At 45.2% G+C, this 27,236-nt stretch overlaps 1 protein-coding gene across 1 annotated transcript in view; it reads left to right on the top strand.

Annotated features, from left to right (window-relative positions):
- The window catches only part of KDM7A (lysine demethylase 7A), a 1,445,788-nt gene that overhangs the window by 333,674 nt on the left and 1,084,878 nt on the right, over positions 1-27,236 (top strand). Inside the window, exon 3 of the mRNA XM_044087282.1 lies at positions 8,352-8,469. Coding sequence (XP_043943217.1) covers positions 8,352-8,469 — 118 coding nt within the window. The remainder of the gene's footprint in view (positions 1-8,351; positions 8,470-27,236) is intronic.

Here is a 27,236-nt window from a genome sequence, read left to right as displayed (position 1 = left end):
CCTAGAGTCAGACAACAGCCCCAGGGCTCATACAGGCCCAAACAGTGGGGTGCTTCTACCTCCAAAAGCGGAGAAGGCATACCTGCATGTCCCAATCAGACAATCTTGCAGAAGATACCTCATATTCATAGCTGGCTCAATGCACTACCAATTCTCTGCACTGCCCTTTGGCTTATCTACTGCGCCCAGGGTCTTCACAAAATACCTGGCATCAGTAATTGCATTTTGCAGACAAAGAGGAATTCAAATATATCCTTACTTCGACGACTGCCTTATTCAAGCAGAGACCAAAGACATTCTACTAAAGCATCTGGCGTTTGTAAAAAGATTACTAATTTGCCTAGGGTACACAGTAAACATAAAGAAATCAAAACTAGTACCCTCTCAAGAGATAGGGTGCAAGCTTAAATACAACTGCCCAGATGGTGTATCTCACACCCGACAAACAAAGGCAACTGACTTCTTACTTCGGAAGCATGGCAACAAAGACCCAGTTATCTGCAAGAAAAATTCTGTAGGCTCTGGGCTACATGGCATCCTGCATTCTACTAATTCCATATGCAAAACTGCATATGAGGAAACTACAATGGTTTCTAAAAAGTGTTTGGACTCAACATTGCCACATCCTGGAAACATTAATTACTCTCATTCCCTGCCCACAACAGGAGTTTCAATGGTGGGCACAGGCCTATCACCACAAGGGACAGCCATTCACTTAACCCACAGCCAGGAAGACACTAACAACAGATGCATCACATTATGCCTGGGGGGCACACATGGCAGGAAAATGTATTCAGGGCGCATGGCCCACAAGCCAAATGCATTTTCATATCAATCAAAAAAAGATGCTAGCTGTACAGAATGCCCTGACAGCCTTCAAGGACCTACTTCATCCAGGACAACTGCTGATAAAGACGGACAATACTACAGTCATATGGTACATAAACAAGCAAGGAGGCACACATTCCTACCCCCTCTGCAGACAAGCCATGACCTTGTGGAACATAGCATTGACTTATCAAGTTCACCTGCAAGCACAATTCCTGCCAGGAAAGACAAATACTTTGGCAGATGAACTAAGCAGAAATCTCATGGATCCTCACGAGTGGAAACTAGATCCACACATCTTCAGCATGATAACAGGGAAATGGGGATGCCCAGACATAGATCTATTTGCCTCCCCTCACAACTGCCAGCTACAGAGATTCTGCACTCGGACTTATCACAAACAAGCATGGAAAGTGGACTCCTTTTCATTCATCTGGAAATCCCTTACAGTATATGCTTTCCCTCCTCTGCCTCTCCTCCCCAAGGTACCCCTAAAGTTCAGACGAGAAGCCAAAAATGATCCTGATTGCCCCAGACTGGCCACACCAGCACTGGTACCCAATCCTAAAGAGCTTGTCTCCCAGCTTGGACATTACCTCAAATCCCTCATTTGCTTACCCAACAAAACAATCCGATCCTGCACACCCAACTCAGAACCCTAAATCTGGCTGCATGGCAGATAATGTAACCATTCAGAACACAGCTCTATCTAAAGCAGTTATGGATGTTATTTTGGAGGCCAGGAGGCCCAGCACCAGAAAATCTTATGCAGAAAAATGGAAGAGATTCTGTGCTTGGAACCAGGCACAAGGAATTGACACGCTTGTACCAAATATTCCTCAGATTTTACAGTACCTAACTGAGATGCTGGACAAAGGCCTATCCTTCTCATCAATTAAGATCCAAGCCTCTGCCATTTCAGCTCATTACAATACGGACCCACCTATTTTTTCTCATTCACTGCTAAGGCAGTATCTCAGAGGGGCCAAAAACATAAGACCTCCAAGGAGAGCTCCAATACCTGCATGGGACCTCAATTTTGTCTTGGAAAAACTCACACTGCCTCCTTTTGAGCCAGCCAATACAGCTGAGGTAAAATACTTATCATGGAAAACAGCTCTTCTCCAAGCAATAACTTCAGCAAGAAGAGTCTCAGAGTTACAGGCACTAATGGCTGTGGAACCTTTTATTATTTTCCATCCGGACAGGGTTTCTCTAAGGACAAACCCAACATTTATGCCTAAGGTAGTGTCCAGTGTGGCTCTTAACCAAACCATACATTTGCCTACCTTTTATCCAAACCCGCAGAATAAGGGGGAGAGACTTCTGCATTATTTGGACATACACAGACAGCTATGCTTTTACTTGGACAAAACTAAAGCTTTCAGAAAGACTGAGCAACTCTTAGTGGCATATGCTGCAGGATCGCAAGGAAAAGCTATTTCAAAGCAGACTATTTCAAAATGGATAGGCCACTGCATTTGTTTCTGCTGTTCACAACATGGCAAATCATTGCCTAAGGGCATTAGGCCACTTTCTACCAGAGCAGCAGCCTTCCTTAGAGGAGTACCAACCAAGGACATTTTGGAGGCTGCAACCTGGACTTCACTGCACACTTTTACAAAGAACTACCACTTAACCTCTATACTCTAAATCCAGAGCAGGCTTTGCCACTGCAGTTCTGCAGGGCCTCATAGCCACTCCTAATTCTATTTAGGCCCAGCCACCCAACCGCAGCTTTGGGATTCAAGCCAAGTGTAATGACTGCAACAGTGAAACACGATGAACATAGTACAGTTGTGTACCTACCATAAATGTAGATGTTAGAGTGTATTCACTGTTGCAGTCCAGGTTACCCTCCCACCATCCCCCTTTCATTGCTGGGACTTATCTGTACTTCTCTATTGTATACAACCTATGTGGTGTATTTGCTTGTAGATGAAGGTTATGTGCATGCTTTTTTATAATCAGAATTTTTTAGCCTACCCTTTTGGGGGCACCTGACATCTGGGGGCAACGAAAACTGAAGAAAATGGCATCGGCTGCATCTTTTTTACCCCTGGCGCACTGACATCAGGGAAGAGGCAACAACAACTGACGCCGGACCATGACTTTGGAATTCAGGCCGACCTGCGTGTAGCCTGCCAGCAGGATAACCCCAAGTGTAATGACTGCAACAGTGAATACACTCGAACATCTACATTTATTTTAGGTACACAACTGTACTTTTTGTACACTTACCATAAATGTAGATGTTCGATTGTATTTACTTTTGCAGTCCTGGTTTCCCACCTTCCAGCCCCCTTGTCTCTCCCTGTCTCTCTCTTCCTCACCCTTACAGGGCTATTGGTGTTTACGTTCTACTGGTGGTGTTACTCCACCATAACTTAGCTTCCTATTGGGGGCTTCTGACATTTGGGGCAAGAAAAACTGATGTAATGGCGTTGGCTGCCTGTTTTTATACCACTGACGATCTGACATTAGTCCTGGAGCGACAGCAACTGACGCAGAAATACTAAGCCTCTGGTATTCAGGCCGACTGAGGGCTACCCCTGGCAGGATAACCCAAGTGTGATGACTGAAACAATGAATACACTCGAACATCTACATTTATGTTAAGTGCCCACAACTGTACTTTGATGGTGGGGTAGTTGAAATCGCCCATTATTAGGGTATTGGGCTGTACCTTAATATTACCCAGTATATCAAGACACATGGAGTGGGCATCCTGGGGGCATGACGGGGGATCTGTCACAAGCTACAACCTGGATTGCAGTCTTGCCCAGTGTTAGTTGCACTTGGATAATTTTGGATGCATTATGTTGAGCAACTAGCCTCCTCCTTTAGTGTTTCGGTCCAGGTTAAGTGGTTGAAATGTGTGGTATGAGTTATAGGTTCATAGGCTGGTACTAGGCTATCGGCCCTAGGGCCGATACAAGCCGAGCCATAACAATTCCCTGGCTATTTCTTCCCACACTATTTACTTCCCTATACCCCTGTCTAGCAGGACGACTGACGTGATCCTGGGGGTGAATTTCCTTTCTCCCATCCAATCGTCAAGGTTCCTTTTGAAGAGGGCCAAAGAGGTGCTCTGCTTGACATGTATGGGCAGTCTATTCCAAAGTCTGGGGAGTCTCTGGGTCAGGAGCCTATCACTCCAGCATGTTTTGTTTATTGTGATGGCAAAGTTTAGATCCCTGGAGCGTGTGGCTCTTAGGGATTGGGATTTCTTTAAGTGTAACATGTCCAATAGCTCTGGGTTTGACATGGCCTTGTATGTTAAGCAGAGATCGCCTCCGAGTAGACGATATGTGACAGAGTATAGCTGGAGTTTTTTAAGGCGATCAGTGGCGGGCATCTGCTTTAGGCCTGTGATTCTTTTATTGAGGTATTTCTGTAGCTTTTTCAGTTGCTTCAGATGTCTAGAGAGGTACATACCAAACGGGGCGTTGTATTCTATAATGGGTCTAATGAAGAATGAGTACAGTGGGACAATGACCACCTTTTTTCTGGATGGAAAAACCCCTTAGTGATGGTGTGTGCCGCATAGAAGGATTTCCTGACTGTTGTGGCGATGTGGTTATCGAATGTGAGACCACTGTCCACCTGTGTCCCCAAGTCTCTTATCACACTTACTGCCACCTATGTGGTATTTTACGGGTACATGTTTTTTCCCAAAGGGGATAACTATACATTTCTTGGCATTGAGCTTGAGCCCATGGCTCTGGCACCAAGCATCTGTTTCTGTAAGGCCCTTTTGTAGAGTATCCCCATCATTTGGGGATTCAATAATGGCTCTCAGTTTGCAGTCATCTGCGAACTTTGTTAGCCAGAGTCCCTTAGTGTTGGCTTGTACTTCAGAGAAGTAGATGCCAAACAAGAGCGATCCCAGGACTGAACCCTGAGGTACTCCACTTGTCAGTTTTCTGGAGCTGGATTTGGAGTCGGCTACTATTACAGTATGGGTTCTGTCAGTAAGCCAGTTGGCAACCCATTGAGTGAAGTAGGGATTAATGCCCAGCTTAGTAAGTCTATCTATGATTCCAGAGTGGGGGATGGTGTCAAAGGCCTTGGCGAGGTCCAGATAGGCTGTGTGGACCGCCTTACCCTCGTCCACGGCTCTGGAGACTAATTAGAAGAAGTCAGTCAAGTTCAGGAGACTAGATCGGCCCTTCATGAACACAAACTGGGTGGGGTCCAGTGTTTGAAGGTTGCCAGTGTCTTTGTTTAAAAGTTCCATGGTAATATGTTCCATGGCCTTGCAGATCAGGCTCGTTAGACTGATGGGGCGGTAGTTCCCAGGATCCATGGTGGATCCCCCCCTTGTGGAGTGGGATAACTGTAGCTGTGCGCCACTCAGTGGGCATGAAGCCTGAAGTGAGGCTATGATTAAACATGACACTTAAGTGAGGTGCCAGTTCATTTTGTAGTTCATGTAATACACAGCCCCGGATGTCATCTGGTCCCATGGATGGTATATTCTTAGCTTTGGAGAGTGCATTTTTTGCCTTTGTGGCCGTTATTACCAGAGTTTGGCAGTCTTCCGCTATTGAGATGGGCCATTTAGGGGGGGGTGAGAGGGGGGTGAAGTTGGCACTGAATTGATCTGCCAGAATATTGACAATATCCTTGGGATCAGTATATTTAATGCCATTCTGTTGTAGCTCAGAGCAGATCTGAGTATTGCCATTTAGATTCTTGACATAGTTATAGAATGCCTTGTGGTTGTCTTTGGAATCTTTGGCAATTTTTATTTTCATAACTAGCTTTGGAGGATTTTATGAGGGATCTCAGCTTCTTACTGAGACTAGTAAGGGAGTTTTTTGCATCCTGGGATTTTCCTCGTTTCTGCAACAGTTTCTTCCTTTTGTTGTAAAGTTTGTTTATGGCAGGGGACCACCAGATCGGCTTCCTTTTTTTGGAGGAGAGCATCTTGGTTCTATTTGGGATGGCATGATTCATGCATGAGTGGATGTGCTCGTACAGTGCCTTATTGTAGGATTCAGCAGTGGAACTTTCAGTTCCTGTCTGCATGGGTGTCATGAAGTATGTCACTTCTGGCTTGAGTAGCATGAAGTTGGCTTTGGAGGAATATTTTATGGAGGTTTCCTTACTGGGGGGTGGGGGTGGGATGTGGATGTTAAGGGTGATTAGCTTATGGTCAGACCTGACCAATGAGGGGGTGACCATAGGTGTGGAGCATCAGTTTCCCATGTTGGCAATGACCAGGTCTAGGATATTGGAGCCCCTGGTGGGAGTATGGATTAGTTGATCCATGGCGGTGAAATTTATGAATTCCAAAAACTGTTGGGCAAAGGTGTTGGTCCACGAGTAGTTTTCCCAGTTAATGGCAGGCTAGTTGAAATCGCCCAGTATTAGTGTGTTTGGTTGTATCTTAATATTTTCCAGTATGTTTAGAAAGGTGTAGTGAGAAACTTGGGGCATGGTGGGGGATCTGTAGCAAGCTACAATTTGGATTGCAATCTTACCTAGTGTTAGTTGCACCTGGAGAATTTCAGATGCATTGTGTTGGGCAACTAGCCTGGTGGTGTGAATATCCTTGGTGAATATGGACACTCCTCCACCTTTAGTGTTTCGATCTTAGTTTGGTAGCCAAAAAGTGTGGTAAGAGTTGTAGCCTGGTATTGCAGGGGTGCTCTCTGGAGCCTTGAACCAGGTCTCAGTTAATGCACAGATGTCGATGTTCTCCATTTTAAGGAGTGCCTCGAGTGAGTGCATTTTGAGGTTTAGACTTCTAGCATTGAGTAGCATTACCCTCAGATTTTGCTTGCTTCTACCTGCTATGGGGTGAGTTTGTCGTTTGAACCTTACTTAAAAAAAGGCACTATGGGGTGGCAAGAGCCTTAACCAGTATCCGGAATCCCAGGGGCGAAAGGTGCAGGCCATCTCTGGCAAAGCATCGTGGTCTGTCGATCATGTCCTCCCAGGCAGACAGACACTGGATCCCCTTAGAATGACACCAGAAGCTTAGCCAATTGTTGAAGTCAGTCATTTTGTCCTTGTATTGTGGTATCATTCTGAGTGATTGCAGGATGCTACTCAGGGCTAGGGTCATACCTGACTGGGCTACATGATCCGAGAGCTCCTCCATATTTCTTTTCATGTAGTCCAGGGAGGTACGTCTCGGTCATTCACACCAACATGGACATTGACAGAGTCATATTTGTACTTGTGGAGTGACCTGCATGCTTGTGTTGTGGCGGATCCTGGCACCCGACAGGCAGCTGACAGTAACTTTCGCCTTGTTTATCCTGGTGAGTGGGACATCAGTGTGCCTGACTATAGGGTACGTTGTTTTGCCTTATGGGCTGAGGTTGAGTGGCACACTGAGTTTGTGGGCTGTGTGTCATTTGGGTAGTGTTGGGGGTGGTGGTTGCTTGCGTATCAGCTTTGGAGGTCTCTGTTGTTTGGGGTGATTTTTATTGAGAGCCTCCACAAATGTAGGTGTGTGTTTTGTGTTTACTATGTGTGGGTTTAGGTGATGCAGGTTTTGATGGACTATGTGTTGAGTGTGCAGGGGTTTACCTTCTCCTCTTGACTATCTAGTACCTCTTCCCTGCCAATCTATTCTCACCCTCACCCGAAACACTTTACTAATGGGATTTGTATACCTAAGGCCTCCCAGTTGTAATGCCCATCATGGTAAGCCATTACAAGCCCATGTCAGGGCTCACTGCATCATACACAGGGTAGTCACCACTGCCTTCCATAACAATGTCTCCACCTAGGCTATTCTAGAAGCTGCCACATGGACCTCTGTCAACATTTTTACCAGGCATTGTCATTTAGGCACTGCCTGCAGTGGTAGAACAGGTTTTGCTACTGATGTCCTACAGAACTTGCTATGTCAGGAGCCAACAGCCAGCCTACCCCCAGCCTGTATTTTTGAGAGTCCTCCCAAGAATCTGTACTGCAGCACTGACTATGAAGAATATAGTACAGCTGTGTTACACTTGACATATTTGTAGATGTTCGAGCATATCAGTATTGCAGTACAAGCTCCCACCATACTACCCTTCTATCTGCTGGCGTCGGGGAGAAGGCTTTCTGTTGAGTATCTCTTACCTATCACCATGCCCTCCCCTCATTCCTGGTTCATGGTTGGAATCTTCCCTTACCTCTGTCTAAACTTTTGACATCTGGAAGGGTTGTGTTGTCCTCGGGCATCAGACTGCTGAACAGAGCACAGAAAGACCTGAGGGTGGGAGCAATAGATGCCCGTCTTATACACAAACGTCCAGACATCAGTCTGCAGGGCATCCATTGGCTAGGGATGCTGCAGAGACTCTGGAAATCAGGCTAGTTGTAGGCTTCTGCATGGCAAGATCGTCGGTACTGCAACATTTATCTGCTCTCGCATCTACAGTTATGGTAAGTGTAACGCAGTTGTACTTTCTGTGAAGGTCAGCCACAAACATTTCAATGATATTTAATGCAAAGGTTGTTATATTCTTTGAATAGTGATGGATTTCAGAAGTTTAATGCTGCATTTCTCTCTTTAGTGAAACAGCATAGAAATTGGCACAGGCATGACTACACCGAACCAGATGATGGCACAAAGCCTGTTCAAGCTGGGACAGAAACTTTCATTAAGCAGTTGCGAGGTCGTTCCTTTCCTAGGTGCGTAATTCCTTATGTCCTGAGCTGCAGTGCTCATTTCTGTCATCTTATATCTTAACCTTAGCAACATATTAAACATCTGTAAACAGCATGTTTATAAGTAAACCTTAACACGTGTATTTATTTCAGTTTGTTTACTGGGATAGTCTAACTGAACAAAATTGCTCCTTTTCAGCGGAGTCTTTTGGAGAAGGCTCCATTCAAACCACTGAAGTTATACATAAGTGTTCCATACAATATGTAATGGTAAGGGCAATTCTGTACATATGTTTATTATATATATATGATGAAATGAGCTTTTTAACACATGGTTTGCAATGATAAAATAGCTCATGTTACAAGTACTATCTTGTAAAGTAAAGGAACTTGCATTTCTGGTATGCTGAAGAGTACATTCTATATGTCTCTGATTCAGTATATAATACACACACACACACACACACACATACATACATACATACATACATTTATTTTATTGGGGATAGAAGAGCACACCCAAAACAGTGGAACCTTAGATTTACTTGAGTTTTGCATTTTAGTAAACAGTTTCATACTGTAGTAAATATCAAGAAATTCAGCAGGTTGTGGTCTTTTTTGTGTCCACTCCTAGCAGAAGCTTTATTAGCCTCATGCAGCTTCACTGAGACTTTCAACATTCCAAAGTTTAAACGAAAACTGAGTTTTCTATGCATGTGTTCTCCAAGAGCATTTAAGACTGTGCAGTTTGTCGTTCTTTAGTCTTATTACTGACAGGCTACACTGTTAACAGGTTTTTGAACCCCATTTGTTTTTCCCCCTAGCTCCCTTTGGACATGAGTTCTGTTATGATTATTACAATATGGAAGGCCAGAAGGTAAAGAAATTATTTTTTATTTTATTTATTTACACTTTGGTGCAAGGTTAGTCCCATTAGGCCAGTGGCCTCTCTTCGGGGGGAGACCCGAGGTGGTATTCATACTGACTAGGGGAAATTTAGCCACGGCATTAGGGGGCTGACCCTACTCTTTATGAGGTTGATCACTAAGGAAGCACCAGAGAGCTTTTACTGGTGATCACTGAATCTAAGATGTAGGCTTTGAGTGGAGATGAGATGGAGAAGGATAAAATGGAAACTGTAATTCAGAAGAGAAAAAAATGCTTTAGAGGTGAATATCATGGCATCAGGAAGTCTGGATGACTCTTGTTTTACAAAAAAAAAAAACAATAATTGAAGCAGAGCCAGAAGAATTGGGAGGCCATACAGTGGCATTTTGAAGGCCATATAGTGGCATGTGGTTGTTGTTTTTCTTTCGGCTTTTCCTGGTTAGGGGTCGCCACAGTGGAACTCTGGTCCAGTAATGATTGGCAGATTTTTACGGGTGCCGAGGTGCCAGCTCGACGCCCAACCTTCAACGAAGGCATGCCCATTCTACGCATGTCTTTCGAACGCCACTCGACCGCAGGGAGGACATGCAGACTCAACACTGAAGGCGCTCCAGCCAAGAATCGAACGGGAGAACCTCTTGCTGTGAGGCAACAACGCTACCGCTGCACATGGTAGTGGACAAATATTTGTCAGTGAGGAGGTGGCAAAAAGAAAAAATGCTGTGAATGATGATACAGAGGGGACACATTTGTCCAGTGGAGTAATTTGGTTTTAAGGGCATGCTATATGTTGGGTAGCAGGAAGCTGGAGCAGAAAGTGGTTAGAAGAGACCGACAGCAGTGTTACCAGAGTAGAAACTTGTGCAGCAGGCTTAGAAGGTTTCTGTGAAAGACTGCGCAAAGCAAGTGTGTGCAGGTGCAGAGGAGACAAATTGAAACTGTTCAGAAATGGAGAAAAAGGCTTGTGGTGACTGTGAAAACAAGTGTGAACAGCAAATAAATGGTGGCGTGTTCAAGACCATGTTGTATATGCCCTTAAGATTCAGTGTCTCATATTAGGGCATGAATAAGTATAGGAACTGAATCTTTCTGTGACATAACTTTTGGGACATTTGTGTTGGTGAAAAGAAATGTTAATGAATGTGAAAGAAGTAATATATCTCCTTTGAAAAACTAAGTCTATCAAAATTTAAGCGTGCAGTTAAGCAACTGTTACAATTTGAAGGTAGAAAAATAGATGTTCTTCATGTTTCACTGTTGCAGTCATCACACTTGGGGTTATCTGCCTGCAGGTAGCCCGCAGTCGGCCCGAATACCAGATTCTTGGGATTTATGAGTCGGGTGCTGTCACCTCTTCCATGATGTCAGGTCGTCAGGGGTATAAAACATGCAGCCGACGCCATTACATCAGCTTTTCTTGCCACTCGGGAACCCAAAGCAGAAGCAGTTCACAAGTGGCGGTCGGCCGCTGCCTGAAATTTTTGATTTTCAAGTTTCAAACTTGAAGTCTTCTAAAGCTAAGTACCCCGTTGGGGATTCTTTTTTGTTGCTCTAACCGATGTCAGAAAAAGCTAACAATTGTCTTGCCTGTGGAAAGCAAATACCTCTCTAAGAGATTTTCATTCTTAATGTGTCACATGTTTAGGCCTAGACCACGACATTCTTTGCCGTCAGTTTTGTGCCTTGTTTAATGCCCAAACATTTCATCGTCAGGCTATCTTTGTTGCTAAATTCTTTCGCTCTCATTCTCCGTATTCCGAAATGGCTTCGGTAAGCCACCCGACTACCGAAATTCCGAAAAAATGTAAGGATAAAGACAGAGAGAGACCGCATAGGTCCAAAAGTGCTGATAACCTTTCCGATAAGCTAGTCACCAGTCTGCCGGTACTCAGTGAGGTGCTTTTGCAGCCCCTGATACACACTTCTACAGATTCGCAGGCCTCTGCTCAAACCCATTCGGAGTCCGGTATGCCGCGAGATGCTTCTTAGATTATGGAACCTACGGATGTCTCTACCTTGGATGGGTCTGGAGCCGCTGTGCAGGCACCGGCTTCTGAGGGTGTATTCTGACCTTCCAATGTTCGTATTAAACCTACTAATTAGTTTCAGACTAAAACGAGTTTCTCAGGCCCAGAGTTTGCACAATGCCTAGAAAACCGACGACCACAGCGCATGCTCAAGCTCCTATGCCAGAGAAACAAATGCTTAGAATGGTTGAAGACCCTATAACTCTAATGAGGGGAAGCCAGCCTTCCCCCTCTAAAAGACAAAGAATTGATTTCCCTTCTGATTCAACAGACCATGATTCCGATCCCTCTGATTACCAGGACATACCCTTATCTACCTGTGAGGATTCAGATGCAGAGGATTCCATTCCCTCTGCCTCCCCAGAGGACTTTTCTTTTGGTGAAACCTTGCATACCTTAAGAGAGCACTTCTGCTGGAATGCCAGGACTACCCACAGTCCAAGAAGAGACTCAGAGAATGTTTAGACTTGCCTCAGCACAGGCCTCTAGCTATGGCCCCTGTCCTGGATATTGTAGATGATGTTTTCATGTAATCCAGTCTGATACTTTACCTCCAGCTCCTAGAAAGCCTGACAGGTACTATAGGGTACCTGACTCTCACAAATTTCTCTTTAAGAATCCCACTGTGGATCCAGAGATCATTTCCCAGGGACCTAAAGGTATTAAGGCTACTGCAGCCAAAAATCCTACTCCTTTGGTCAGGGATTTGAGGGCTCTAGACAGATGGGGCAAGAAGGTATATACCTCTGCAACTCTTGCCATCAGGGCTTTAAATTGCCAGTTTCACATGTTGAAGTGCCAGCAGCATATTATGGAACTAATTAAGCAAAAAATGTTGCTTCCAGATTTTGCAGAAAATAAAGATTTACAAGAGGTACTGCATTCTGCAAACCAAGTTAGTAAATATACTTTGCAGTGTGGTTTTGATACCTTCAAAGCATCTTGCAGGGCTGCTGTCACTGAGTCTGTACTGAGAAGGGATACTTGGCTGAAGGAGCAAATCTTGCCAGACCATGTCAAAGCAAAATTACTAGATGCTCCATTATACCAGGAACGTTTGTTTGGCACAAAAGCAGAAGTTCTTAAAAAGATGGAGGAAAAAGCTAAATCTATGCAAACTGTTAAAAGATTTCTTACAGGTACAGCCACCTAGGTTCAGTAGGCATTGGCCGTCTAAGAACTGGTCCTTTCCAGTCCCTACCAGGTCTTCTCAGCCCAAACCCAGGGGCAACAGACCAACAAGGCTACAGTCTCAGGGTACACAGAGATCTAAACAATGGAGTGCTCCCCCCTCAAAAACAGGGAGTGATAAGCCACCCCCTTATGGAAAAAATTCACAGTGACTTGTCTGTCATCATTCCCAGCCATGCCCAAATACTTGCACCCCTAGGAGGAAAACTCATCCTGCATGCAAAAAACTGGATATCCATTACCCAGGACCGATGGGTCCTAAACACTGTATCCCAGGGATACAGATTCTGCTTCCACTCACTGCCATCCCCAAGCGGGTTGCCAGACTTTCCTCCAAACCAGTGGGCAGAGGCTCAAAAGCAAGAACTTTTTCTTCTCATAGTCAGGACTATTCAACCTGTTCCAACAGTGCAAAGAGGACAGGGTTTCTACTCCAGACTGTTCCTGGTACCCAAGAAAGAGGCCTCTTGGTGCCCAATCCTGCATCTTTCCATTCTCATCACCTTCCTGGTGGTACCAAAATTCAAAATGCTTACCCAGCAACAGCTTCTTCCTATGCTAGCCAGGGATGCCTGGTTAGTCACCCTAGACTTAAAAGAAGCCTATCTGCATATCCCCATAAGGGAATCACACAGGAAATGTCTACGTTTCAGGGCAGGGTCTATGCATTATCAGTTCTCTGCACTTCCCTTTGGCTTATCTACTGCGCCTAGAGTATTTACAAAATGCCTGGCTCCAGCCATTGCATACTGCAGGCAGAGAAATATCCAAATTTACCTGTACTTGGACGACAGCCTGATTCAGGCGGACAGTCAGGAGTTGCTGCTGCAGCACCTGACATTTGTGAAAAACCTTCTCACTTCCTTGGGGTACACCATCAACGAAAAGAAATCAAAACTTGTACCCAGTCAAAAGATTGTATTCCTGGGAGCAAGCTTGGACACAGCTTCCCAGATGGCATTCCTCACCTCAGAAAAAAGAAGTCGATCTAGCAGACTACTTCAAACAAATGGCCACCAGAACCCATCTATCTGCAAGAAAAATACTGCAAGCCCTAGGGTTCATGGCTTCATGTATACTGCTGATTCCATATGCAAGACTGCATATGAGGAAACTCCAGTGGTACTTAAAAAGTCTTTGGTGCCAACATTCTCAGGACCTGGAAACAGTTATTCCTATCATACCCTGTCTAAGGACAGAGTTCCTCTGGTGAGCAGAAGCATGCAACCACAAAAAGGGACTGACATTTACTCAACCCCAAGCCGCCCAGGCCCTAACCACAGATGCATCAGACTATGCCTGTGGGGCACACATGGATGGAATATGTATTCAGGGCCACTGGAGCCCAAGTCAAATTCATCTGCACATCAACCAAAAAGAGATGCTAGCTGTACAGAATGCCCTGACAGCTTTCAGATCCCTAATCTTTCCAGGACAACTGCTAATAAAAACAAACAGCACCACAGTTTTGTGGTACCTCAACAAGCAGGGGGAAACCCATTTCTACCCACTCTGCAGGCTAGCCATGGCCCTGTGGAACATGGCCTTGGACATTCAAGTCAGTCTACAAGCTCAATTCCTGCCAGGCAAACAAAACGTACTGATAGACGACTTAAGCAGAAATCACCTAGACCCACACGAGTGGCAATTGCAGCACAGCACCTTCAACCTTCTGATCCAGAAATGGGGGACCCCAGAGGTAGATCTCTTTGTCTCCCCCTACGACCATGAGCTCAGCAAATTCTGCACCAGGAATCCTCACAGCAGGGCCTGGAAAGTGGATGCCATATCTTTTCAGTGGGTAAATCTCTCAATCTATGCCTTTCCCCCTCCTTTCAAGAGTATTACACAAGATAAAATAGGACAGACCAAGGACAATTCTGATTGCCCCGGACTGGCCACGCCAGCACTGGTACCCACTCCTGTGCTGCCTGACATCGGTGCCACCCTGCACCTACACCAGACTCCAACCCTCCTCTCTCAGCAGGAGGGACAGATTCTGCATCCACAACTGCAAACCCTAAATCTTGCAGCCTGGCTTATTCCTTGATTTCTCCCCCAGCGACCTTAAGCAAACAGGTGCTGGATATCATTCTTGAAGCCAGTACAAGAAAATCCTTTGCTGATAAGTGGAAAAGGTTCTGCTCATGGATTCAATCGAAAGGAGAGGACACAATATTGCCCTCTCTGCCTCTTATCCTGGATTACTTAGCAGATCTACTCCACAAAGGCCTGTCCTTCTCCTCCATTAAGAGACATGCCTCAGCCAATTCTGCTCATTACAACACTGAGCCACCTCTATTCTCACACCCTCTTATCAAACAGTTTCTGAGAGGGGCAAACAACTTAAGGCCACCAAGGAGAGCACCCACCCTTGCTTGGGACCTTAACTTTGTACTGGAAAAGCTTACGCTTCTCCCCCCCCCCTTTGAACCTGCTGCATCAGCAGAGTTAAAATTCCTCTCTTGGAAAACAGCCTTGTTTCTAGCCATCACTTCGGCTAGAAGAGTGTCTGAGCTACAAGCACTGATGGCTCTGTAACCCTTCATTATTTTCCATGCTGACAGGGTTTCCCTCAGTCTAACCATTTCTTTATGACTAAAGTGGTGTCCAGTGTGGCCATCAATCAATCCATCCATTTGCCAACCTTCTTCCCTAATCCTCAAAATAAAGGGGAAAGGATCCTGCACTCCTTGGACGTGCACACTCAGCTCAGATTCTACCTTAATAGGATTAAGCCCTTCAGAAAATCTGACCAGCTACTAGTCAGCTTTGCAACAGGGGCAGAAGGCAAGGCCATTTCAAAACAAACTATTTCCAAACGGATAGCACACTGCATCCATTTCTGCTACAAGCACCATGGGGAACTAACCCCTCAGGGGATCAGAACACATTCCACTAGGGCAACATCTACCTCTACTGCATTTCTCAGGGGAGTCCCTACCAGGGACATCCTGGAGGCTGCTACCAGGAGATGTTCATCGTGTTACACTGCTGCAGTCATTACACTTGGGTTATCCTGCCGTCAGGCGGTTCCCCAGTTGGCCTGAGTTCCAAAGTCTTGGTCCGGCGTTAGTTGCTGTCGCCTCCTCCCTGACATCAGTGCGGCAGGGGTATATAAGATGCAGCCGACGCCATTTTCTTCAGTCTTTCTTGCCGCGCGGTGCCTGAAGCAAAAGCAGTTCGCAAGTGCCGGTCGGCCGACTCCTGAGATTTTCATTCCGAATCCAGAACCGAAGTCTTCTACAAAGCTAAGTACCCGTTGAAACTTTTTCTTGCCTCAGACCAATGTCAGTAAAAGTTAATAACTGTATTTCTTGTGGGAAGCAAATACCTCATAAGGATTTCCATTCCTATTGTATCCCATGCCTAGGCCCAGACCACAACGTCACTGGTTGTCCGTTTTGTGCTAGGTTTAACGTCTGTTTGATTTTGCCCGACATTATTTTCGCAGAAAATTTAATTACACGACTGCCTGATTCAAGCAGAGAGCAAGGACATCTGGCGTTTGTAAAACAGTTAAGTTGCCTGGGGTACACAGTAAACGAAAAGAAATCAAAACTAGTGCCCTCACAAGAGATAATATTCCTGGGTGCCAGCTTGAACACAATGGCCTATCTCACGCCAGACAAGCAAGGACAACTGACTCAGTACTTTACTTTCAATTGATGGCAACAAGAAACCCAACTCCCTGCAAGAAAAACTCTGTAGGCCTTGGGTTACATGGCATCTTGCATACTACTAATTCCATATGCCAGACTGCATATGAGGAAACTACAATGGTACCTAAAGAGTGTATGGTCTCAACACTGTCAAAGTTTGGAAACAGTTAAACCACTAATTCATTGCCTTCAACAGGAGTTTTGATGGTGGGCTCAAGCTTGTCACCTCAACAAGGGACAGCCTTTTACTCAACCCACAGCCAGGCAAACACTGACAACAGATGCATCGGATTACGCCTGGGGAGCACACATGGCAGGAAAATGTATTCAGGGCAAGTGGCCCGCAGAACAAAGGCATCTTCACATCAATCAAAAAGAGATGTTAGCTGTACAAAATGCCCTTATAGCTTTCAAGGACCTGCTGCATCCTGGACAACTATTACTAAAAACAGACAACACCACAGATATGTGGTACATAAACAAGCAAGGGGGCACTCACTCCTGCCCCTTCTGCAGACAAGCCATGACCTTGTGGAACACAGCTCTAAACTATCAAGTTCATCTGCAAGCACAATTCCTGCCAGGAGAGAAAAACACACTGGCAGACGACTTAAGCAGAAACATCATGGATCCCCACGAATGGGAATTGAATCCACAAATATTCAGAATGATAACACAGAAATGGTGGAGCCCGGACATGGATCTGTTTGCATCCCCAATGAACTGCCAGCTACAGAAATTCTGCACAAGGAATTACCATCCACAAGCATGGAAAGTGGATGCCCTCTCATTCAGTTGGTAAAACCTACAAGTGTACGCTTTCCCTCCATTACCTCTACTTCCAAAGGTTCTCATAAAAGCCAGGCAAGAAGAGCCAAAGATGATCCTGATTGCTTCAGACTGGCCACGCCAGCATTGGTACCCAATCTTAAAGAATTTAGCACAAGAACCACCCTGGATATTGCCTCAAATCCCACATCTGCTGACTCAGCACAACAATCCGATACTTCACAGTCAGCTAAAGACCTTAAACCTAGCTGCATGGAAAATTCCTTAGTCAAGCAAGCAATGCCTCTCTCCAAAGCTGTTATGGATGCCATTCTGGGGGCCAGAAGGCCTAGTACCAGGAAAGCCTATTCGGATAAATGGAAGAGATTCTGTGCATGGAACCAGGCTCACAGCCTTGACCCTCTTGTCCCAAACATTCCTCAGATTCTACAATATTTAACTGAGATGCTGGACAAAGGCCTCTCTTTTTCATCCATTAAGATTCACGCCTCTGCCATCTCTGCTCATTACAACACGGATCCTCCAATTTTCTCGAATCCTTTGCCAAAACAGTACCTCAGAGGGGCTAAAAACATAAGACCACCCCGTAGTGCACCTACTCCAACTTGGGACCTCAACTTTGTTTTGGAAAAATTAACTTTACCTCCCTTTGAGCCAGCCAACACAGCAGAATTAAAATATATTTCTTGGAAAACTGCTCTGCTCCTGGCAATAACATCAGCTTGAAGAGTTTCAGAATTACAGGAACTGATGGCAGTGGAACCTTTCCTCATTTTCCACCAGGACAGGGTGTCCTTAAGAACTAACCCTACGTTTAGGCCAAAGGTGGTTTCAAGTGTGGCTCTAAACCAAACTATTCACTTGCCAACTTTTTATCCAAAACCACAGAATAAAGGGGAGAGACTACTGCATTCTTTGGACATTCACAGGCAGTTACGCTTCTACTTGGACAAAACAAAAGCTTTCAGAAAATCTGAGCAATTACTGGTAGCATATGCTGCAGGAGCACAGCGAAAAGCCATTTCAAAACAGACTGTTTCAAAATGGATAGGACATTGCATACATTTCTGCTACACACACCATGGGAAACCTATACCTAGCAGCATTAGATCTCACTCCACCAGGGCAGCAGCCACTTCAACTGCCTACCTCAGAGGAGTGCCTACCAAGGACATTTTGGAAGCAGCAACATGGAGTTCTGTGCATACCTTCACCAAGCATTACCATCTTCCTTTATACTCTAAATCCAGAGTTGGCTTCACCACTGCTGTGCTGCAGGGCCTTATAGCCACACCTAATGCCTTATAGAACCAGCCACCCTACCTCAGCTTTGGGATTCTACCCAAGTGTAATGACTGCAGCAGCGTAACACGATGAACATAGTACAATTTTGTACCTACCATAAATGTAGATGTTCGAGTGTATACACTGCTGCAGTCCAGGTTACCCTCCCTCCTTCCCCTCTTACTTGCTGGTACGTACCTATATCTTCTACCCTTACTACCTATGGGGGGTATTTGCTGGTAACTAAAAGTTGTTTGCTTTTCCTATCTATGTTTTATTAGCAATTTGAATTGCCTACCCATTTGGGGTCACCTGACATCTGGGACAAGAAAAACTGAAGAAAATGGCGTCGGCTGCATCTTATATACCTCTGCCGCACTGACGTCAGGGAGGAGGCGACAACAACCGACGCTGTACCAAGACTTTGGAACTCAGGCCAACTGGGGAACCACCTGATGGCAGGATAACCCAAGTGTAATGACTGCAGCAGTGTATACACTCGAACATCTACATTTATGGTAGGTACAAAACTGTACTTTCTGTACACAACTTCACCAAGCATTACCACCTGCCTATCTTTTCGAAATCCATGGCAGGATTTGCTGCAGCAGCGTTGCAAAGCATACTAGACAGCCCTAACTCTTCTTGACTGCCTCCACCCTTCTTCAGCTTTGGGAAGCCACCCAAGTGTGATGAGTGTAAAAATGAAACACGATGAACATAGTACAGTTGTGTACACTTACCATAAATGTAGATGTTAGAGTGTATTCACTGTTGCAGTCCTGGTTTCCCTCCCTCCAGCTCCCTGGTTTTCTCTCTCTGTCTCTCTCTCTCTGGGGTATTGGTATTTACTTTTTACTGGTGGTGTTTTCCCCACCATAACCTAGCTCCCTTTTTGGGGGGCTCCTGACATTTGGGGCAAGAAAAACTGATGTAATGGCATCAGCTGCCCATTTTTATACATCTGACGCAGAAATACTAAGTCTCTGGTATTCGGGCCGACTGAGGGCTACCTGCAGGCAGATAACCCAAGTGTGATGACTGCAACATTGAATACACTCGAACATCTACATTTATGGTAAGTGTACACAACTGTACTTTCTTGAGAGGGGTTAACAACTTAAGGCTACCAGGAAGAGCCCCCACCCCCGCTTGGGACCTTAACTTTGTGTTGGAAAAGCTCACTGTACCCCCCTTTGAGCCTGCAGCGTCAGCAGAGTTAAAATTCCTCTCTTGGAAACAGTCATGCTTCTGGCCATCACTTCAGCTAGCAGAGTGTCTGAGCCACAAGCATTTATGGCTGTGGAACCCTTCATTATTTTTCATGCAGACAGGGTCTTCCTCAGGACTAACCCAACTTTCACATCTAAAGTGATGTCCATTGTAGCTCTCAACCAATCTATCCATTTGCCCACCTTTCTTCCTAATCCTCAAAATAAGGGGGAAAGGATCCTGCACTCTAGATGTGCACATACAGCTCAGATTCTACCTTGATAGGACTAAGCCCTTTAGGAAGTCTGACCAGTTACTAGTCAGCTTTGCACCAGGGGCAGAGGGCAAGGCCATATCGGAACAAACCATCTCCAAATGAATAGCACACTGTATCATTTCTGTTACAAACACCATGGGAAACCACCCCCTCAGGGAGTCAGAACGCATTCTACTAGGGCAACTTCAACCTCTACGGCCTTTCTCAGAGGAGTCCCTACCGGGGGCATTTTGGAAGCTGCTACTTGGAGTTCTGGTCATACCTTTACCAAGCATTACACCTGCCTATCTTTTCCAAATCCAGGATGGGCTTTGCAACAGCAGTCCTGCAGGGCATACTAGCCAGCCCCAACTCTTCTAGACTGCCTCCACCTATTCAGCTTTGGGAATCAACCCAGTTGTGATGACTGCAACAGTGAAACACGAAGAACATAGTACAGTTGTGTACACTTACCATAAATGTAGATGTTCGAGTGTATTCGCTGTTGCAGTCCTGGTTTCCCACCCTCCTGCCTCCTTGTATCTCACTTTCTTCCTCACTCCTAACAGGGCTATTGGTATTTACTTTTTACTGGTGGTGTTTTTCTACCATAACTTAGCTCCCTATTTGGGGGCTCTTGAAATTTGGGGCAAGAAAAACTGATGTAATGGCGTCAGCTGCCTGTTTTTATACTCCTGATGACCTGACGTCAATACTGAAGTGACAGCAGCTGACACTGAAATACTAAGGCTCTGATATTCGGACTGACTGAGGGCTACCCCTGGCAGGATAACTCTAGTGTGATGACTGCAACAGTGAATAACACTCTAACATCTACATTTATGGTAAGTGTACACAACTGTACTTTCCTTAATTAAATCCCTCTAAAACTTTGTTGCGTGTGCCAAATAATTCAGTGATCAGAGGGGTGGGGTAATCTGGGGAAGACTCCAAAGACTTTGGAGAGTCCTGGATAAGGACTGTCTCAAGATCAGAACAGACTAGCTGTCCCAATGGGACAAAATGAGCAGACTCAGGACCCAGGGCAGACAGTTGTGGAGGGCGAAGTCACGAGGGGGCAAGGATGGCTTACCTCCGGACGTGGAGAAAACTTCTTACACTGCCTCAAAGCAGAAGACACTACACCTGTAGGAATCAAAGCCAACTGACTATAGCTTAGGGAATCCCCTGACCTTGTCTTGAAGCAGAAGTTGGGACTGTGCTGTCTTAACACCAAAGCCCCCATGGCGAAGAAATGACTGAGAGTCTCAGAGTTGAGCCCCTATGCCCATATCCAGTGCAAAAGCCATGACTCCCAAGATCTCACGGGCTCTGACAGAGTCAGCGGCAAGTGGATCAGAGAAGATGCCAGAGTCGATGAGGACTAAACTTTTGGGTCCAGCATTTACAATCCTGGAAGTCTTGGATGTGATGCCTCTGATGCTAGGGGGAGGATCGGAGTATGAGTAAATCCAAAGCTCACAGGTCCAATGGAAGAACTCCCAACTGAATTTGGGTACTGAGGAATTTCCTCCTCATCCTATCTACATCAGACAGGGTCCTAGTAGACCTGAAGGATGAAGAGGTTGACTGACATTCCCTAAGCTGTATGGAACATGTCTTGTAGGAATGGAAAATGTAATCTTGAAGATATTAGCTCTGGGGAGAATCCAGGTTGCTGTCTAGAAGGCAACTTCACAGAAAATTAAGCGGGATCCAAGAATGTAGTTGGATCCCAGGTATTCTGAATTTTTGCAGGTGGAGCCAAAGACATAGCTGAGTGAAGAGAGTAGTCAGGGAAACCCTTCTTTGTCTCTTTAGGTTTTTCCTATGGTCTTTTCTGCTTTGTCCCCGTTAGGTTTAGCCACAGGCTTCTTGGCAGAGGGATAAGGTCCAGACACAGATGATGAGGAGGAGGAAGGAAGCAAACCTTTTAACACCAACTTATTCCTGCTTTCTACTACGGCTGTACGGTTAAAACCTGAGCAAATGTCACATTCCATGTCAAAATTACCAGCCCCTAAGCAGTAAACACACACATAATGAGCAGCAGAGTTAGAGATTTTATAGCCACAAGAAATACTTTTTGAATCTAATAGGCTTGGCCAACATGTTTGGAAGAAGGACCTGTAACAGCAGCAGCAACAACAAAAGTCTAATAGCAATGGTAATAAGAATGTCTCATTTAAGGAGATAAAGGGAGACGATAGCAACAATGGTAAGATAAATACTAGTCTTCTAGTAGAGAAAGGGGTAATTCCCAAAGCTTAAACATGTAATAATATTGCAAGACAGCAGTTTTCTTAATTTTTTTTTTTTTTTTTTCTAAACTAGTAAGGGAAGGAAAAGACAGAGTTAAGACCCTAACTAAAATATAATAGAAGCTGTAAAATCAATGGCAATAGCCCACTTGTCTGTCAACTCTTGAGCTGCTTCAACCATATCCGAAAGTGGCAATTGAGTTTGGAAAGGATTATGGATAGGGGAGGAATTTAAGCTACAGATTCCAAGTCTGAAAAGGGGTCAAAGTCTGATCTGAGGTCCGATCCTAGACTGGTTGAGGAACAGATGAAAAAGACCACATCAGATCCTATGGTCTTTTCTTACTCCTCCGTCAAATTTCATTTACCAGCCATTTTCACATACATGCCCATGGATCCACCCCTTTCAATACATTTGCATGTCAAAATGTTTTTAAAAGAGGTTTTGAGTAAGAGGCCTCCAAGAAAATCAGTGGCCCTGTCCTTGGGAGCTTTGTTTTGTGTTTAGAGAAGCAAACACTTGCTCCATTAGAACCATCTAACCTGTCTGACCTGTTTTTATCATGGAAAACACTTCTACTGAGTTGCAAGCTCTTTTGGTGAGTTAATCCTGTCTCATTTTCTACAGGGACAGGGTTTCTTTGAGAACTAATCATCTGATGTTGCCTTTGAGAATTAGTCATTTGATGTTGTCAATTTCCATTCCTTCCTCAACCACTGGGTTCAGATCCGACCAGGACACTTTTTTTCTAGCTCATTAAACACAGAAAGCTCTCTAGCTCCTTTCTTACCCATAATGCACTGAACTCCCTCCTTACTTTAGATCTCGTTTGCCGCCATCGCATATAGATGTGTTCACTTCCAGCTCTCAAGCGTTAGTGTTTTTCATAGGTAAAAGTAAAATTTTTCTTCTACCTTTAGATGTTAATAAGCAAAGGAAGGCAGAGAGGTAAATCGTGTATATTTTATATTGCATTGTTGGTACTTTCCTTCTTTCTTACGTTTAGAGGTAATCTTTTGGGTTCCTGTTAGGACATTGAATACACATTCTGTCAAATGTGTAAATGTCAAACACCAAACAGCGAACGGGCAAAACATCGAAGCGGCTTTACAGTGAATTCTTTCCCTGGGAAAGAAGTTGCTTGGCCGCTTTGGTGTTTTGCTGTGATGTCCTTCATGGATGCATCTGCAGTCATAACAAATGGGTTGTCCTGTCGTCAGGCAGCCCTTCGGTCAGCCGGATTCCAAAGTCTGGGTCCGGCCGCTGATGTCGCACTTCACCCAACGTCATCTCTGCTGGTCTTCGGGTATAAAGGCATCAGCCGACGCCATTTTCCTCAGTCTTTCTTGTTGCGTGGCGCCCGAAGCAGAAGCTGTTCACAAGTGCCGGTCGGTCAGATCCAGAGATTACTACTACCGAATACTACTTCGAAGACTTCTAAAAAGCTAAGTACACTCTTTCTTGCCTCAGCCGATGTCAGAAAAAGTCAATAACTGTTTAACTTGTGGGAAACAAATACCTCATAAATATTTCCACTCTTACTGTTTGCCTTGCTTAGGCCCAGACCACAACGTAGCAGCCTGTTCGGCCTGTGCTTCCTTCAACCGACGAACGCTTAGGCGTCGGTCGGAGTTTGCTGAACAGTTTTTCAGCTCAGATTTTGCGTACATTATGCCGTCGGATCCTCCGACTACCCAAATTGTTAAAAAACGCAAAGAAAAAGACCGACACTCGTGGTCCGCAGTTTCGGCCGAAACCACGGTTAAGCAAGCCGCGAGTGTCTCGGTTTCGGCCGAAACCGAGAAAACTGGTCAATCTTCAGCCGAATCCATGACTACTACTGAGGCTCCTGCTACCTTACCTGAATCAGCCTCAGAAATTTTGCCTACAACTGTGGTTCCTACTGATTTATCAGACACCATCCCTTTGGATATCTCTACCCCAGCACGTGGTGCTGCTAGGCCTCCTGCAGCCATGTCTATTAAGGCCTTTGCCAGGGCTAAAGCAGCCAAATCAGCTAAATCAGTGCCTGTTAAACCACCCTCACTCAGGCCCACTTCTAGTTCACAAATGCTTACTCTGGCAGAAGATTTAATATCCTTAATTAGGGGATCCCAATCTCACCCAGACAGGGCCTCTCAGCCCCCAGAAAAGAGACCTAGAGCAGAGCCCCCCGAGCCTGTGTCCTCTGATGATTCTGCGGATGACTCAGACATTACAGACCAGCCAGAGGCTCCTTTTTCCAATTATGAAGATTCAGATGCTGAAGAATCCATTCCAGCTGCCTCTCCTCCAGAGGAATTCTCCTTTGGGGAAACCTTACATGCCATGAGAGAACAATTCCAATGGCAGGGACAAGATTTCTCACAGTCAAGAAAAAGGCTTAGGACTTTTCTGCACTTACCACAACATAGGCCCTTAGCTATACCCCCTGTCCTGTCTGTTGTGGACGATGCATTTAATGATGTCTGCACTGCACCTGATTCTTTACCTCCAGCCCCTGCCAAACCAGATAGATTTTACAGGGTGCCAGACACTCATCTCCACCTATACAAGGCCCCACTTGCAGACCCCGAAACTATATCCCAGGGACCTAAGGCAGTAGCCTCAACCACAGCAAAAAACCCTATCCCCTCTGAAAGGGAATCCAGGTCCTTAGAGAGATGGGGGAAAAAAGTATACACCTCTGCTACTCTCTCAGCTAGAGCTTTAAACTGTCAGTTTCACATGATCCAATACCAAGAGTTTATGCTTGATCAGTTAATTAAAAAGCTGTCCTCTGATGAATCTGTAGATAAGAAATATGTATTAGAAATGGTGAATAACATCCAACAGGTTAGTAACCATTCTTTAAAATGTGGCTATGATGCACTGGAGGCTTCATTTAGATCAGCCATGACTGGCACAGTGATAAGAAGGCATGCATGGTTGAAAGAACAGGTCTTACCGGATCATGTTAAAGCTAAGCTATTGGATGCTCCTATAGATAAGGCCAGCCTATTTGGGGAACCTGCCCAGCAGGTAATGAAGAAAATGGAAGAGAAGGCAAAATCTGTACAAACAGTTAAAGATTTCCTACAGCTTCAGCCCCCAAGGTTTAGCAGGAACTGGCCTGCCAAAAATTGGTCCTTTCCTGACTCCACAAGATCACAAAGGGGCAGGAACAGACGCTCTAGGGGCAGGAATCAATCCAGAGGAGGTGCCTACAGAGGACGACAGTGGCAAGGCAATAACCGAGGCACAGACACAACCACTGCCACTGCAACAGGACAAACACAGTGACTTGGCTCTGACTCCGCCTACCAGGGAGCAAATAGCAGCACCATTAGGCGGAAAGTTAGCCTTATTCTCGAAAAATTGGCACTATATCACAAAAGACAAGTGGATTTTGCAAACCATAGACCAAGGCTACCGGTTCTACTTCCACACTTTACCAGTAAAAAGAGGAATGCCAGACCTGCCCCCAAATCAAAAAATAGAAGCCCTGCACCAAATAGCGGAATTAATAAAGATGAGAGCTGTGGAAAGAGTACCAATAACAGAACAGGGCAAAGGATTCTACTCCAGACTCTTCCTAGTACCAAGAAAAGAGAAAAACTGGAGACCTATTCTTGACCTGTCCATCTTAAACACATACATCATCGTCCCAAAATTCAAAATGCTGACCCTACAGCAACTTCTTCCCATGCTGGGCAAGGAGTGTTGGCTGGTAACTCTAGATCTCAAGGAGGCATACCTGCACGTCCCCATTCGACCAAATTGCAGAAGATACCTCAGATTTCTTGCAGGATCAGAGCATTATCAATTCTCAGCATTGCCCTTTGGCTTATCTACTGCGCCCAGAGTATTCACAAAATGCCTGGCATCAGCAATTGCTCACTGCAGAGTACAGGGAATTCAAATTTATCCATACCTGGACGACTGCCTGTTACAAGCGGACAACAAAAGCAAGCTGACAACAGATTTACAAAGGGTCATTTACTTGCTACAAGCCCTGGGATACACAGTCAATTTACAAAAGTCAAGGCTGATACCATCCCAGACAAGAACCTTCTTGGGCGCGGAATTGGACACAGTAAAACAGATGGCATTCCTAACTGCAGAAAAACAAAAAGAGCTCCCTCTTTACTTCTTGGCATTAACAAAGCAGGACAAACTAACAGCAAGAAAAGTTCTGCAGGCCTTGGGCTTCATGGCATCATGCATAATCTTGGTCCCACATGCCAGACTACATATGAGAAAGTTACAGTGATACCTAAAGAATTTATGGTCTCAACACAGGCACAGCTTAGAAACAGAAATACCACTAATCCCATGCTTAAAACAGGAGTTCCTATGGTGGGCTCGGGCATGCCAGTCAAACCCAGGCTTACCCTTCCACAACTTTCGAGCAAACCAAACCATCACAACGGACGCCTCAGACCTAGGATGGGGGGCACACATGCTGGACAAATGCGTACAAGCACTGTGGACTCAGGACCAGCTGCACCTGCACATAAACCAAAAAGAAATGCTGGCAGTAAAACTGGCAATCCTAAAATTCAGACCATTCCTCAAAGAAGGCCATTTGATGATAAGGACAGACAACACCACAGTCATGTGGTACATCAACAAACAGGGAGGCACTCATTCTTACCCCTATGCAGAATGACTTTGGACCTTTGGAATCTGGCTCTCAGCTACAACATCCAGTTACAGGCAATATTTGTACCGGAAAAGAGAACACCCTAGCAGACATTTTAAGCAGAACCACCTCGGATGCTCACGAATGGATGCTACACCGACATCTTCAAGGCCATCACAAAGAAATGGGGAATGCCTCAAATAGATCTATTCGCTTCCCCACAAAATCACCAGCTCAAAAATTCTGCACAAGGACATTCCACCCACTTGCATGGAAGGTGGACTCTCTATCCTTCACCTGGAAAGGCCTGACAGCATATGCATTTCCACCTCTTCCCTTGATGCACAAGGTACTACAGAAAATCAAAGAGGAACGTCCAAGGATAATTCTGATAGCTCCGAACTGGCCCAGACAACACTGGTACCCATTGCTGAGGAGCATGTCTCGGGAGAAAATGTGGTCAATACCCCTGATGCCTCTGATGTTAACTCAGAACAACTACAACATCATACATCCAAACCTAAAAACCTTGCAGCTGACTGCCTGGAACATCACATAGCAGTAACTAACCCAGACCTTTCACAAAGGGTTAAAGA

Source organism: Protopterus annectens, chromosome 11.part0, assembly GCF_019279795.1.
Source record: "Protopterus annectens isolate FY-2018-M chromosome 11.part0, PAN1.0, whole genome shotgun sequence".
NCBI classification, from domain to species: domain Eukaryota; kingdom Metazoa; phylum Chordata; order Ceratodontiformes; family Protopteridae; genus Protopterus; species Protopterus annectens.
The sequence above is the reverse complement of the archived record's forward strand: the minus strand, read 5'-3'. Positions and strand labels throughout refer to the sequence as shown.